Source organism: Nematolebias whitei, chromosome 14 (assembly GCF_014905685.2).
Source record: "Nematolebias whitei isolate Nwh7 chromosome 14, NemWhi1, whole genome shotgun sequence".
Classification (NCBI taxonomy): Eukaryota; Metazoa; Chordata; class Actinopteri; order Cyprinodontiformes; family Rivulidae; genus Nematolebias; species Nematolebias whitei.
In genome coordinates, this window is record NC_056511.1 from 12699936 (window position 1) to 12716508 (window position 16573).

At 38.0% G+C, this 16573-nt stretch overlaps 1 protein-coding gene across 1 annotated transcript in view; it reads left to right on the forward strand.

The window, feature by feature from the left end:
• Positions 1–16573, forward strand: part of stk10 (serine/threonine kinase 10) — a 47179-nt gene that overhangs the window by 15414 nt on the left and 15192 nt on the right. Inside the window, exons 2-8 of the mRNA XM_037687876.1 lie at positions 150–314; positions 5183–5231; positions 5884–6033; positions 8889–8961; positions 9603–9797; positions 10301–10382; positions 15588–15722. Of these exons, the coding sequence (XP_037543804.1) occupies positions 150–314; positions 5183–5231; positions 5884–6033; positions 8889–8961; positions 9603–9797; positions 10301–10382; positions 15588–15722 (849 nt within the window). The remainder of the gene's footprint in view (positions 1–149; positions 315–5182; positions 5232–5883; positions 6034–8888; positions 8962–9602; positions 9798–10300; positions 10383–15587; positions 15723–16573) is intronic.

The window sequence follows — 16573 nt, forward strand, 5'->3', positions numbered from 1 at the left end:
GAATTTTTATTAAAAAGGAAGAATAGTCCTAATCTGGTTTGAATTAGATTTTTAACCTGGAAAAAAAAAGTAAAATACAAGGATTTTGTACAAAAGATCTGCGTTGCTTCTATTTGTTGGGTTTAATGTTCTGTTTTTTTGTCTTGTAGGCCAGCAACAAAGAGACTGGTGTTTTGGCTGCAGCCAAAGTGATCGAGACAAAATGTGAAGAGGAGCTGGAGGACTACATAGTGGAAATCGACATCCTGGCTAAATGCAACCATCCCTACATCGTCAAGCTGCTCGACGCGTTTTATTACGAACACAAACTCTGGGTAGGTAACGCAGTTCAGACGTTTGTTCAAAAGTGCTTGGAATGTTTTACTTTTAATCTGACAGCATTGTTATTACATCTGCACTTTTTCTCAAATATGTTTCTTTGTAAAGATAAGAGAAGAAGATAGACTAAATGAGAAATGACAGCAGGTCCCCAGGGTGACGTAACATTTCAGAAATGACCTCATCCTCAGTCTGATGTTGCTCCAACAAAGAGGATCAATTTCATATCACTGCTGTTTTCTGCTCTCGAGTTATTTTCTGTCTCCACATTTGCACCCGGAGTCGAGAGTAAATAATTCAGCTCCCTCTGTAATCTTCCATTCTCTGGCCAAGACAAATATTGGTGACCTCATGCTGGGACCCAGCCTCGAATATCTGAAGAAGTACAGCCAGCGTTCAGTCTAAAGATAGTTATGCCGAGTTATTTTATTCTTTTTTAACTCTTTTCCTTTAATGGACAATTTCCAGATGGGAAAGATGCTTGTTTGCCTCATCCAACTAATCAGACACAAATTGTGAAAGCCCAGTTTTACCTTCACCTGTTATATTTTATGGTAAATGGACTGTACTTGTACAGTGCCTTTCTACTTTGTATCTTATCAAGACACTCAAAGCACATTACACTACAATCTGTGTCCTCATTTACCCATTCATACAGCACTTTACTAGATCTCTACAAAGCTAATTGAACAAATCATTCTAAAGAGACCAATCAGTGCTTTAGATCGTGTTAATACACTTATGGGACACATCAGATGCAATCAGGGGTTCAGTGTCTTGTCCAGGAACACTTCAGCATGTGACTGCTGGTGAATTCGAACCCCCAACTCTTGCATTGGAGGATGACTGTTCAATTCAGTTTATTTATATAGCGCCAAGTCACAACAGAAGTCGTCTCAGGGCACTGAACAGAAACATTCATATACTTAAAAATTCATTTAGTAACATTATTTATCTAAGGAGCAGACTGCTTTGATCGCAGACTCTCATCCTGAGCACGGCAACAGTGGAAAGGGAAAATCTCCCTCATGAGGAAGAAACTTTTAGCAGAACCAGGCTCGGGCCAATCTGCTTCGACCGGCTGGGTTTGAGAGGAACAGGAAGGAGGAACAGATACACAATGGCAGGTCGAGAATCATATGTTAAGATAGAATTAATATCAAATGAAAAGTATTCCATTGTAACAATTCATTTTAAGAAATGTGGTCAATTTGTGTTCCAGTAGTCTAATCCTATAGCAGAATAACAAACCAATACTAACTATAGGTCAGGGCTATTTAACTGGCGGCCCAGGGGCCAAATCAGGGCCACAGGTGTGCTCAGTTTGCACCACCAATGGGTTCATTTTAAAATAAAACTAGATTTTAAATCATAAAACAAACTTACTTAATGACAATAACGACTGGATGTTCAGCCCCTGAGCTCTTGGCTTTCAGTAACTGTGGCTCTTGAGTGATTTAGTTGAATAGCCCTGCTATAGGATTTATCAAAAAGGAAAGTCTTAATCCCAGTCTTAAAACTGGACAATGTGTCAGCCTCACAGACAGAAACTGGAAATTGGTTCCACAAGAGAGGAGCCTGATAACTGAAAGGTCTTCGTCCCATTCTGCTCTTGGAAACTCTAGGAACCACAAGTAAGCCTGCAGCCTGAGAGCGAAGTGCTCTGGAACAATAAGATATGTAGCATAAGATGGAGCTAGGTTGTTGAGGGCTTTGTAAGATTTTGATGTCAATTCTGAATTTGACAGGGAGCCAATGGAGAGAAATTAAAACCGAAATTTTAATTTAAATGAAGTTCAAAGGCACTAAAAATTGGATACAGCCTGAGTTCGGTACAGAAAAGATGAAACCTTTTAAGGCAAGACGGTGATCTATCTTTATATTGTTGTGACAAGTCAAAAAGTAAAATGGTCTGAATGTTTGTTTGTTTTTTTTCATTCAAAAACATTTGGAACCACGTACGTTTTAGCTTTTGGTAAGCTCGATGATGCAATAGTTTAAAACGCATCAACTTTTGTGGCACGTTTACCAAGTGAACTACAAATGAATTGTGAGAGCAAAACAAGATTCACACCTTTTCCTTAACGTTTCCTGTTGGTGACCTGTTTTTTTTTTTGTTTTTTTTTCAAAGCGCTGCAGTTTATAGTGTTTGATCTTCATGAAGACGAACTCATATCCTGTAATTGCTGTACAAGATGCTATATTGTCAGAGTTTAATGGGCTAATAATTCCAATTAATAGTTCAGCAGAAAACATGTCAGATTAAGAGTTCAGTAGTTTTGGGTGTCAAACACGGATCACGTTTCTTCTAAACATTACTCGGGGTCCTCCTCAGCATACAGCTGTTTCACGGTCTCACAAACTGGCCACAGCTGTGTTGGCCATAGTTGGAATTCCTGAATGTAAAACATGAACCTTCCCCTTCAGACTGAGGTAGACACCCGTACTTGATGCTGATGAATCGGATGTACAAACACCCCCACTTGTTCCATTTAAACCACACACTTCCTGTGTCTGCTTCATATTTGCAGCTTTTACTGACGAGTCTCAGCTCTAAGTTCTATTCAGAAACCAATCCATACCTTCTTTAAAAACGTATACAAAAACAAAATCTCCAAATCTTGGCAACTCTTTGCTAATACTGCATGTGCTGGCCTCAGAATTTTAACACTTGGCTAAGTTGTTAGTGATAAGGCCTCGGTAACCTCCAGATGGGTGGACCAGCCAATGTGGGCCCACCCGTTCTGCTTTCTACTCAACATGAGAGAGTTTACAGGAAGAAAGAGGAGGGAAATAGCCGTTTGTTTCACTGCAGAGACGACTCTGGACTTGAGACGAGCAAAACACGTTGAGAAAAAGGGGCCTTTAACACGATGGTGACCGCAGCACGCTCAGAGGAAAGAACAGAGAGAGATGCAGATGATAGTTTACACGGAGGAACAGCAGCGCATTAAATTGAAAGCACCTCATTTAGTGTTGCTACAGTTTATTTTAAAACAAAGTTTCATCCTGAAATGTTGCAATCCTAAGCCATATAGTTCATGTAAAAACGAGCTACAGGTACTTATACATAGTTTAGTTAAAATCAAATACTAATAATTGCATTAATTTAAATAATGATATGTATGACAGTACAAACAAACATATTGTTGCCTATTTGACGACCTTAAAAAGCTTGAATCCAAGCCGGTGTATTGTTGGCAAACATGACAAATGAACTTTCAGACGTGTTTATGTTCAGACCCTTAAGACCAGCTGATTGGAGCATTTTAACACTAGAAATAAGCCAATCACTGTGGCTCTAATGTTCTGGTTTTAAGCTGAGCTGGTGCATTTTTTTTAGTTTGAATTTTTCGAGGTGGGCTTTTGTTGGGGAATAGCTCGACTCTTCCCTTTTGTTCCTCCTGAGAAAATGAGGAGGTAAACCACTGAAACGAAGTGGTAAAACGGTGGATCACTGTAGAGTCGGCAACGTTTTGCTCCATTTATTTGAAAGCTTGTAAGGTTATGCAAGCTCTGATTTGTCCTTGATTTAAAGGAACAAAAAGAGACGCAAGTATTTTAAATCAAAAGAAATGACATGCACTAATACTTCATGTTTGACTGATCTATGAAGTGTTAGGAGCAGGAGTTTTTGCTACTTTTTCAGGTTTTCCTTTATGTCCCAATGAGAGATTTGGGCTGCATGCATGTTCCACCCACAGTGGGTATGCTTTACATGCAGTTTGACCAGTTGGAGCACATTCTGGACCACAGCCCAACACGCCAGCCAGGATTCCTTCAGGCGCACTAAACAATTGCTACAGAAGCAATGACACCAAAATATTGTGTTTGGTTGGTGGTGATCAGGAACAAGGAAGTGGTGCACAAAGTTGTAAATGTTCTCCATAGGTAATGAAATGCGATTTAAGGATATAATTTGAAACTTCGAATTTTTAAGTGTTAAAATGACCTTTTTTTAAATGCGTGGTACATTTTTCGGTTCACGTCAGTTTTTGGGAAAAATCAATAATAACGGCTGAGATTAAAGCTCCGAAGTAGAACATTTAAAAATAGATAAAATCAAACCACGTTCACGTAATACTCTTTGTCTTAAAGCTGCGATATGAAACCTTCCTTCAACCAGACCATACCGAAGTGAAACATCCTTGTAAACGCATGATTAACGCTAAGCTAATAAACTTCACAGAAGACGTTGTTCTGCTTGTTTTATGCCAAGACGGATGTTTTTTTTTTGTCATTTTGTTTTCCTCACAAAGTCGGTATGTCTTTTTCACGTGCACCTTCTGTGTTTATAACTGGCTTGACGGAAATGCCACTCCTTATCTGCTGCCAGACTGATGCTTTAACAACATTGTCATAGTAAGCTGGGATTGACTAATCCTACAAGACTGAGATAATAAAAAAGGGTATGTTTCACAACACCTGATGCAGATTTATGGCAAAGTGAGAGTATTGAAATTAAACTGTCGGCATCAGTTCAATAAGTGTTGTCAGAATAATTCCAAGTTCAGACACTGACTGTTATGCACGAGCATATGTAGTTGTATAAATAAAAAATTAAACAGCTTAATAAATAAAGTCAGAATTGTTTAATACTTGTGCATTTTGGATAGCTTTACTTAGCAAAAGGTTAACATTCATTACTGGGTGCTGCTATTGGCATAGGAGAGACCATTTAGAGATGCTAAATTAGTGATGACATCACATATTACACAAATAGATAAACTGTGATTATGAGAATTATTTTAGGGTTTATACACTTGTGTTCTAAATTACAAGTATTCATTTTCTAGTTCTTATTTTCCACCAAGTCTTTATTGTTAAACTTTTAATGTTCTCAATCACCTCTTTTCTCTTTCAGATCATGATTGAGTTCTGCGCTGGAGGTGCTATGGATGCCAACATGCTAGGTAGACCCTCCTCTCTTTTTGACGTAGCTTTTATTTGTGATTTTAAAGTTCCACCTTTTTGCACCTTTTGTAGGGCATGGATTTTTTTTTTTTTTTTTTTTAGAGTTGTAGAAATATGCGAGAAGCAGTTCTACACAATGTACACGACAAATATTTGTGAAAGTAGTTTTATGCATCCCATCAGTAATGGTGTCGTGCATCTTTCCCAGTCTCGAACTGAATACCTTGATAAAGTCAGACTAGTTGGAGTCTTTGGGTGTGGGAAACCTTCTTGGTCTGTTTTCACTGGATAATCCACCTCCTCATTTGTGCCTGTGCCCCTCTGCAGCTAACCAAACACAGACGGAGTAGAATAAAGTCTGTGGGCTGGGTCCATTTTAGGTTTTTCTAATCTGGGATTATTTGTCCAGCAGCCCTATCTGCGCAAACATTACAAGTTTACCTTGTGAGGTTTCTTTAACGGCATTCACATCGTAGTTCAGTTCTCTGAACTTTGTTTTTCTATGTGTGCAGGCTGAATAATGCATTATTTAGTGTTAGTCTGGGATTTTCAGCCTTTATTTCCAGTTTTCTCTTTATTCCACTCCTGTTCATGCTGCTAATTTTTGCTCAACACTGAACCCCTCCATCTCACTCCATTTGCTCCTATCAGAGTTGGATCGAGGGCTGACAGAGCAACAGATTAGAGTGGTTTGCCGGCAGATGCTGGAGGCTCTGGTTTACCTCCACAACCAAAAGATCATTCACAGAGACCTGAAGGCCGGAAACATCCTCCTCACGCTGGATGGAGATATAAAACTGGGTAAGGGTTGGATTTCACATGCTTTTAATGTTCTATTTTGTGAATTTCTAGTGGTTAATTTAATGGCCGTGGGATATTTAGGTGCTGCGTTGGATCTACGCCACAGGAAAAACGCTTTGCTGTATAGTTTGATGTGAAACTATAAAATGCATATATATAAAAAATAAAGGTTCCAGATAAAACTTATGTTTATAAAGTGACGTTTATGACATGCAGGTTTAGTGGTTCTCCCTGTTAAGCTGAATAGGTTTTAGCGACTGAACTATTACTTTATGTACAAAATTATCCAGGCGACATAGAAGGTATGCTAAAATGATTGCAATCTTCATAGAATCAGACTAGATGTCAAAGAATGTTTTTGTGCTCCAATTCTCTGCATGTCTCTTCTTCAAAAACGAAACCAAAAAGGCAATAAATGTCCCAAAATTCCAATTAAGTTTAGCTTTGATTTGGACATAATGTTTAAAAGGGGAAATGGTACGTCCGCTGTAAAATTTTCCAAGTGGAATGACTTCTCTGATAAATCCCATCCCTCAGTATCACGGTGAAGGTCATCGACAAAGTGTGTGCATGTGCAGCATGCCTTTGCGGGAGATCCTGCAGGTCTGTCGGTGGTTCATAATCGAGCATTGTGTGGCAAAACGGCATCCTGAGAATGTTGCATATTTTCTTTCTATTGACTTTTTGAAGAACTCGCCACATTCTTAACATTGCGCAGCTAAGGTTATGAACCCAACCCAAAGGTTAGTGTATTTTGATTAAAGTGCAGCTTTCGAGAACAGAGGGGGAAAAAAAAAAGTTCTGATGTTCATGTCTGTTCAGGAAGTTAGCCAATTTTGGGATCCTCAAACGGAAACTATACTAAGCTTTTTGTACTAAAGTGTTACTCTGTTTAGCTATAAGTTAAACGTAAAAGATGCACAAGAGTTTTAAATACACCTGTTTTTTTTCCTTGTGGATTGCACATCAAATTAATCTTGTCAGTTACTCTGAAATCCCTGAGGTGGGCTCTGGCTTCCTGTTGAGAATCTTTACTGCCCAACATTCCTTCTTGGCACACCACAGTTGGATATAATCACTGGGAGTTGCCTCTCTAAAGTCATTATGTCAAAACACGGGCTCATTTACAGTCTCCTAACTTATACAACTACACGTTAATTCAAACTAAGTGGCGATTTAGCCTCTGTAAGTTCAGCTGAGTGCATTAAAAATACTGGTGGTATTCATCACAATCGTGTTTAAGGAACCCTTGGTGACAACTAATTCCCAGTTTTGTCTTGACAAATTGAACAGTTTAGGGTTTGCATATACCTGTATACATACTGGTAGTTTTGGCTGCACAGCAGACTGATGGAGTCAGCCTCCCCACCATCACAGACATCTATACTTCCAGATGCAGGAAGAGAGCCACCTGCATCATGAAGGACCCCACTCACCCAGCACACACACTTTTTGCCCCACTCCTCTCAGGCAGGAAGTTGAGGAGTAGCTTCTACCCTGAAACTGTTAGACTCTTAAATCCCTAACCAGGAAAGTCACTGCAAGTGGGAAAAAAAAAAAAAAAAATGCTTATGCAACTTTGATTGTTTATGTGCTGCTGATTATCCATGCTGCTGATCTCATGCTGCTGATTATTTCATGCTGCTGTATTCATTCATTCGTACTCATCCACCCACACAGACGCATGTTTGCTGCTGTTCGATGTATTGTTTTGCACCATTAGTGTTTAGTGTATATCTTAGATCTTTTAGTGTACTGTTTAGCATTCGTTTAACATATAGCTTAGTTTATATCTTAGATCCTTATTTACTGTTTTTTTTTTTACACTTTATATTTTTGCTATTTTTGGATGTAACTGGGACCCTGTGTACAAAATTTTGTTCCACCTCATGTACCACATGTGATGCAAATGACAATAAAGAACCTTGACCTTAGAGCAGAGGCTTAGTAAGCTGCAACGACAGTCATCAAACAAAGATGAGCATGTTTACGGTAATTTTTATTATAATCGCTACATTTTACCAGTTACAAAAATATATATAAAATAACTGTTCGATAGCTATGGTATATTAGTTCTTGGCTTTTTTTTTCAAGTTTCTTGTTAAAACGCTGGCTGATATGCATTCATTTAGTTCCATCTGTTGTTTAGTTTAGTTCATTATTTTTTGAATTTGTAAAAAAATAAATAAATAAATAAAAATACAGCATGAAGCATAATGTCAAAACGTTTTGTTTTACATATTCAAGGGAGTGGGTAGAAGTATAAACTTATCAAAATTCCCACTCCTTAACCACTTGCATAATCTTACATTCATTACATGTATAATCCATACATACAGTATAACAACTAAACTATTTATCCCATCAATATAGTATCTAAGTTAACTATAGTAGATGAACAATTATTATTCCTTTAACTTCACAAAAAAAACAAAAGCATCAATAAAAAATAACAAAAAACCCCAACAATAATTGAAAAAATATTATTATATATTATATCCAGCAAAAATCATATTTTATATGATAATTTGAACAGTTTTATGTTTCAATATTCAAATTATTCCACTGTTTGACTACACTTACTGATACACAAGTTATTTCTAGTAGTTGTGCCACTGTATGAAGAAAAATGTAAATGTGATCACAATGGTTCTTCCTAAAACACTGTGCTGGTTAAGTTATATGAGTAAGATGAAATAATAATATATTGGGTGGGTTAATGTGTTCAGCCAGGACTGCTATAAATAATAATTCTTATGTAATTCTTCACCGCTCATAATTTTGCAACGGCATCACTAAACATGTTTCTACAATAATTTCAAGTGTTTAAACTAAATGTTTCTCTTTTTTTACAGCTGATTTTGGTGTATCTGCAAAGAATAACAAAACCCTACAAAGAAGAGATACTTTTATTGGAACGCCATACTGGTGAGTTAGACGACTCATTTAATAACCTAAATAGTCTAAAAACGAATATGATGCTTTAATGCTAAACACTGTAAATGCAGTAATATTATTTATCGTAAATGTACTACCTCCTAATTTTAACTTATTTCCTCAGTAAACAAAATTTAATTCTTATCTACAAAAAAAAAAAAAAAAACTTAAAGAACTTTGTAATAATCCATAAAAATAACTCTAACTGTATTGTTTCAATCATCCCTTTTTTGCGGTTTAAAAATCACATTTGTTTAATTGTCAGCACTTTTTGCGTACCTAAAGAACAAGATGTATTTGCGTAGACTCAGTCAAGCACCTTGAGTCAGTTTTAATCCTCCTTTATTACTGCAGTGCAGTTTGTGATACTTGAATAAACTGAAAATATTTCTGGGTCATAAAGTAACTATGGCAGAAGCTAGTTTAACATTAAATAAAATGGGTCATCCATCAGTAATTAAGTGTTTTTTGTTTCTTTACATTTTTATTTTTGGGGTTAAAATTATTTGTCACACACAATATTTACTTATGAATGCACATAATAATATAACAAATAGGTCATTATTTTTAATGAATTATGCACTAATATTTTCATACCTACATAATTTAATGTTTGTTTTTGCTTGTCCTAGGATGGCTCCAGAGGTGGTGATGTGTGAGACGACCAAGGACGCCCCGTATGATTACAAGGCTGACATCTGGTCTCTAGGAATCACTCTGATCGAGCTTGCACAGATCGAACCCCCACACCATGAGCTCAACCCCATGAGGGTCCTTCTGAAGATTGCGAAGTCTGAACCTCCCACCCTGGAGCAGCCACACAAATGGTGAGGATTCCACATGTTGCATGTTGAAAACTCCCAAGATAAGTAAAGAAAGGCTGAATTAATTGGTTACAACATGCACTATGACATCATTCTTTGCACACTTGGCGTATGACACAATATTCTAGTCATGCCATGTGTGAGCTTGTTTTCACCTGCAAGCTTTATTTAAAAAAAATTGTTCCCCAGAAGTGCGGCAACAACTTGGCAAGGAGGCAGAACTTGACCAAGTGCCAAACTGTAACTCTTCCTATCAAGTTTATGAGTCCTAATGTTCCATTGGAGAAAATTTATCGCTGCAAAAGCAAAGTTATAAGGCATTGCTGATTCATCATTCCTGCTGGAAGTGATGGTTTCATAAAACACAGATGTGCACAGAGATGATCATGTGGCAACATCCCATATTATTACTATCAGCTTTTTTTTTTGTATCCCTTCCTTCTTTTGACACTCCATTTTATTTTATTTTTTGTGTGTGAACAAGTTGTGTCCCATGTTTTCTCAAGGTCCAAGGACTTTAACAACTTCTTGAAGAAAGCTTTGGACAGAAACACAGAGACTCGTCCAACTGCAGCACAACTCTTGGAGGTAAGACCTGATTTGAGCACTTATGATCTAGAGGTTATCTTCATGACAAAGTGTCTTTTGAAGGTGGGGTGTAATCTAGTTTAAATCCTGAATGCGATGACTCGTGCTAGGGAAAAGACTGGCTTAAGGTTTTGGGTCCACGTGATGAGCTGTGATGCAAAGTTGTTGCACACTTTGACACTTGAGTCCAATAAGTGATAACTTGATTTTAATGACAGAAACAAAAGGTTTACAGACTTTCTCACCAGGAATATTACCCTGTTTTGTGTTCTTGTGATCTTGGAGTCATTAACTATACAAAGGTGGTAACTTTGAATTTCCATACACAAAATTTAGAAAAACCAGCTTACTTTTTTCCTCTTCGGTTGTTGGTTTGACTCTCATTGGTCTTCTACAGTCTGTCTGTTCATAAATATTGTGCAACGAATGTCAAGGTTGGGAGAAATTGGCAAATCCTTTAATACAGATACAGATCTGTAAAGCACACGGGCGTTACTGGACAGTGAAGTAAATGTTGAAGCATACATTCTGCATTGCACTCCAACCTTTTGACCAGAAAGCTTGGCTGCTAAGAAAACTGCTTCTTTGTTTGGGGTTGTCAAAGACTGGTGTAAATATGTTGCAAAGTTATTTAGTTGTACTCCAGAACGAATGATTATCTACAAACGAGGCATTTCAGGTCGTTATGAGCCTCAGGAAACCTGGAAAGAAAATGGTGCTCCACTAACGTTCAAGAATTTAATTTATCTTGGAGGGCTAGCCTGCTAACTTATTAAAAAAACTTTGCGTAAAGCTAGACCTTTATATTATTAATCTTCAATTGATGAGAATAAAAATAACCACAGGTTCATTTTCAGTACCATAGCTAGTCTAATGAAAAATCCCATCTCTGTTGAACCATGTACCCTTACAACTATAAGCAGTGATGAGTTCACGAGATTCTTTATAAATAAAATTATTTCAATTAGGAGAAAACATTCAAACCAACCTTTGTGATTCTCGACCTGCCATTGTGTATCTGTTCCTCCTTCCTGTTCCTCTCATTCCCAGCTGTTTGAAGCAGATGACCGCTTGTCCTGAGCCTGTTTCTGCTAAAGGTTTCTTCCTCATGAGGGAGTTTTTCCTTTCCACTGTCGCCTTCATTTTTGCTCAAGATGAGTCTGTGATGAAGTTAAACTCAAAGCAGTCTGTGCCTCAGATATATAATGGTAACTTATTTTTATATATGGATGTTTCAGTGCCTTGAGACGACTTCTGTTGTGACTTGGCGCTACATAGATGAACTGAACTGAATTGAAATTGAATTTCTGTTGAGTAGAATAATCTATTATTGTGTTGCCTTTGGTTTTTTTTAACTTTGCTGACTATCAAAAAATATATATATAACGCACTTAAGGAAAGGAGGGAATAAACGAAAAAGTAAAAAAAAAATTGGAATGTTTGAGAGAGAAAAAGCTAAAGTCTCAGATCTATAAAATTGTGAAAAATCAAGACTCTTTTTCTGTTTTGAAAAAAAAAAAAAAAAAAAAAATTGTTGCTCAAGAACATAGATTAAACTCTGATAATTTCCTTAGTAGTCATTATCCCCTCAACAAACTTCTAAAACCAGGCCAGCGGCAATGCTGGGGAAAGGGAAACTCAAATGTTTCCAAGCAAGTGCCAAAATAGTCCACTGCAAGTTTTTATTTTTAGGAATGCTAATGTTTCAGCAATGTAGAAGTGCAATGATCTTGAGTCAGGAAAAAAAAAATAGAGAAGCAGTAAACTGGGTGTGGATTATAGAATGAGTAGCATCTATTAAAACTCAGAGGCACAGTTTCCTGTCTGTATCCCACAGCTGAGGGAACGCCAGTTATTTACATTCCAACTCTCAGCCAATAGTATGCTGCGACCACCCTCAGCACGCGACTGTCAGAAATGAAAATCATTCCCGAACCTGCTGAAAGGGGGTTAAAGGGGAGAGAAATGGGCGCGGTTTGTTTTTTGGTGCTGTTTGGGAAGTTTGAGATGTTTATCATGCCTGCTGCCCCCAATGCTTGCAGATACTTGTGCAAACAAAGCCATTTAATCTGCTTTGCAGTGATTATTGGATGTTTGCAAACTGTAAATAAGTTACCGGTATTACCAATGTAGTGCATCGTCTGCATAACGGGTTTTTCATTGTCATTATCGTCACAGTCTCCCAAAATGAGCAAGCACAAGGCAACTGTGGAAAGGAAAAACTCCCTCACAACACAAATAAACCTCCAGCAGAATCATTTGTTTTATCATATATATTCAGAATTTTGAGTAAATTAAACTGTTTTTCTCAGAGCCTCACCCAAACCAAGTTTTAAACAAAAATGTTCAAACCTAAAAACAAGTTTAACCTCTGACCCACCACTGAATAATGCAATGACTGACCACTTAGTCAGAAATGAGTCTTGCCAATAAGCTTCCTGCTCTTACAACATGCTGGACCACATTGTTTACATAAAAAAAATAAAAAAAAAATTAAAAAAAATTACACAATCCATGACAAATATTCAGTCCTTTTGACTCTAATTAAAACACTGTGAAACAAACATAATAAAAGTAGGCTGCAACGATCCACACCTTGACTTATTGTTAAGAAAAGCAAACATGCTTAGATTTAATTAAAGCCGTTTCTTGTAAGTAAACCTTTTTTTTTTTTTTTTTGTTAACTAGGAGAAAACAGTATTTTTTTTCTTGTGTTAAACAAAAGACTGAACTCTTGTTTTAGTTCCTGCTGCAGCCAGACTGCAGTGGCAGAACTGTAGGAGAAAATGGAATTTACAGATTGTACAGAGAGCAGGGAGGGGGCGGCAATAATTTGAACTGATTGCTACGTTTTTAAAGCCTTCACATCAGTGCGCTGTAATTGGCCGGTCTCTACGGGCTCAAAATGTGCCGAATGCAGCAAAAGAATCCAAGCATAGGATTGGGATGATAAACGCATCATCACCCATACACCAAGTGGGTCAGAAGACACGATTGGGGAAAATACTTTGTGTTGCTTCTTAAGTTAGTCGGTCATGAATGATTGTTGTTTTCACAGTAAAAGAAAACTATAATGTTCGTACTCTGATTTAATGTTTTTTGTTGTTGTTGTGCAATTTCAGTTCTATTGTGTTAAGTGCTGAACAAAATGACACCAAACATGGCAGGTTGAACTTTTTTTGTCTGTGAAATATGATGTCAAATTTTACCATGGACTCCAGAGGGTTAAAAATGAATAAACAACAAAAAACACAGTTTATTCTGTTCTAAATGCGTACGAGTTGGTTGTTGAAGCTCAACAAAGCAGAGTTTGTCAGATATGTTTTTTCACACTGAAGGTGAGCGACTTGAAAATGAAGCAATTGGGTTTTAACTTCTCGGTTTAAAAAGGCGTCAGAAGCACAATCGGTCAAATACATAAAAGCAAGAAACTCACAGTGGAACTTGTGAAAATGTCATTCCTATCAAAACTTTGTCCTCGGTAGAAGTTCTAGAAATGATGAACTACTTTCTTTCATTTGGAAAACTGACTGGCAAGTCGTTATGACGGAGCTTTAGGGCCACCCTAAAAAAAAAAAGGAAAAAAAAAATTACCATTGCCACTCTAAGAAAAAAATAAAATAAAATTACAAGAATAAAGTCGTACGAGACTGGGTGCCCAAGATGGCAGATCTCTGCTCCACACAGATGGTGGTCTGTGGTTGCGTCAGGAAGGGCATCTGGTGTAAAAACAATTGCTAAGTCTTCATGCTAGTTAGTTCACTGTGGTGAGCCCTGAAGAAGGGAATAGCTGAAAGAGCAAGGGGAAAAAAATCCAATGCAATGAACTATTGTCTCAGTTTTAATGCACAGTTTTTCTAGTTAACTCTAAAAACACTAAAGCAGTCACACCGGTACAGATACTTTCAAATGCTGCATCGGGGCTTTGTTCAGTTGAACGGGACTCGGCATGCACACCGTCCATTAGGCATTAGCTGACTGCTCTTTGTCACCTGAGAAGCTAGGAGCTGAAGCCTAATGCAGTTCTTAAGGACCTGCACGTAAACATCTCTGTTCACTCACACACACACTTCATGGTCCTGCACCACTTGCAGTCTTTTCCCTTTGTCAGCTGTTCTAATTAAATTACACACAGTGCAAAACAACTAAATAATGGATGAGCAGCATTTTATCTTTGCATCATTCACCTTTTTCATTTGGGTGTTTTCTATCGGCTCCTATTAAGTGCCGTTTTACATCGAGCAGGGGAAGTTGTGCAGTGAACCTGCCATTGTTGGAGCTCTTCAGGACTTTGCAGGTGGCAAAGTGTTTCCTCTGAAGTCCAAGCATCTTGTTTTTCATTCTCTCCTGCTGGTTCACTGGCAAACGGACGTCTGTTTTTTTTTTTTTTTTTTTTGTAGTTTGTGCTGTAGAGCTTTGTTTGACTCCGTCTGTATTCACTGTTTACACCTTTCACTCATTTTGACTTATTCATTTATGCTTTTTTTTGCAGCTTTGCCTATGATACATTGTTACTCAAAAGGATATGTTCAGTGGTCTTAAGTTACCCTTTTAGTGGTTGTTAGTCATTTCCTTGTGAAGATTTTCAGTCTTATGATCTCTATTGCTCTTTGTACAAGCGACAGTCGATACGGACACGTATCTTATTTTGGCTTTTCCTCTCTTCAAGGGTTGCCACAGCGAGTCATCCTCCTCTGTCTCACTCTGTCCTCACTCCAACTACCTCCTTGCCCTCTTTAACTGCGTCCACATATCTCCTCTTTGTCTTTTTCCTTGCAGCTGCATTTCCAACATCCTTCTACTAATATACCCACTGTCCCTCTGGACATGTCCAAACCATCTCAGTCTGGCCTCTCTAACTTTATTTCCCTGTTCAACTTGTGTTGTACCTGATGATTTCATTCCTAATCTTCATCCTTGTCACGGAGAACCTCAACATCTTAATTTCTGCCACTTCCAGCTCTTTCTCCTGTCTTTTTGTCAACGCCACCGTCTCCAGATCATACAACATTGTAGCTGGTCTCACCAGTGTCTTGTGGATATGGATTGATAGTCGATAGGGACATGTATAAAGCCATGAATACAAAGCGATGTAAATAAATAAATAAACACATAAATAATAATAATCTGTGTCAGAAATGCTTTTCGTGTTCAGTTTGATCCATATTTTGCTCAAAGGCTCATCACTCCCTCCTGTGTCTACAGCATCCTTTTGTGAGAACGGTGACATGTAACCGTCCGTTGTTGGAGCTGGTGGCCGAGGCCAAGGCTGAAGTCATGGAGGAAATTGAAGACAATAGAGAGGAAGGAGAGGACGACGACATTATGGAGCTCACCGGGGTACTCAAACCTTCAGCTTTTTATGTTCCGTTTTGATGCGCTGTAATTTTCTTGGACGATATTGGGGCTTGCTCTGTTTTCAAACACACCTGAGTTGAATTCGTAGCACAACGGGACAGCTTCCTGTACCAACACAGTCACAATCTTTCTACTGTGGTCTGAAGTCAACAGACGAGTAATAAACACTCTGGTTGAGCAGAAACTCATACGTATGATCAAACAAGAAGATGCACTTAACCTTCATTTAACACCCTGCATCCCAAACACTAACGCATCCTGCTGGCAGACTGCTTGCCTCATAGTGTCCCTGCCTGCTTGTTGACTCAGTCGCGTTGCATTTTCTGCCTTCCTGCTGATGGATTTATGAGCAGTTTTCAGAGGCCGTTCACAAATCCACAGAGTGCACAAAATTAGAAAGTAACCGCAGAAGAATGTGGCCAACACGAACAAAAGAACAGTAACCGGAATCCTGGCACTCGCTCACACCCACATGCAGTTAAATTTAGGTGCTGCTGTTAACTTCACTCCTGTTGACCGTTGTCTCCAGCTGATGATGAAATGCATTTAAGGTTACTTATTGTTCTTCTGGCTGCTGTACGCTAACCTTAAAAATAAAACCTGGTGATTACCAAGCAGCTATAAAAGCCCCAGCGAAGGATTTTACTCACAGGAAGCTGAAGTGAATGTGTCAATAAGTGCTTTCACTTAATAACAATGACTTTATAAATCATAAATCTTTGGTGTTTTGTCAGCTAATAAACTTTTATTGTTGTAGTTATCCTTGCCCTCATGCAGAGAAAAAGCTTCAGGCAGTAAAAGCTCAATAGGAAGCAAAGCTTGGAATAAAAGCT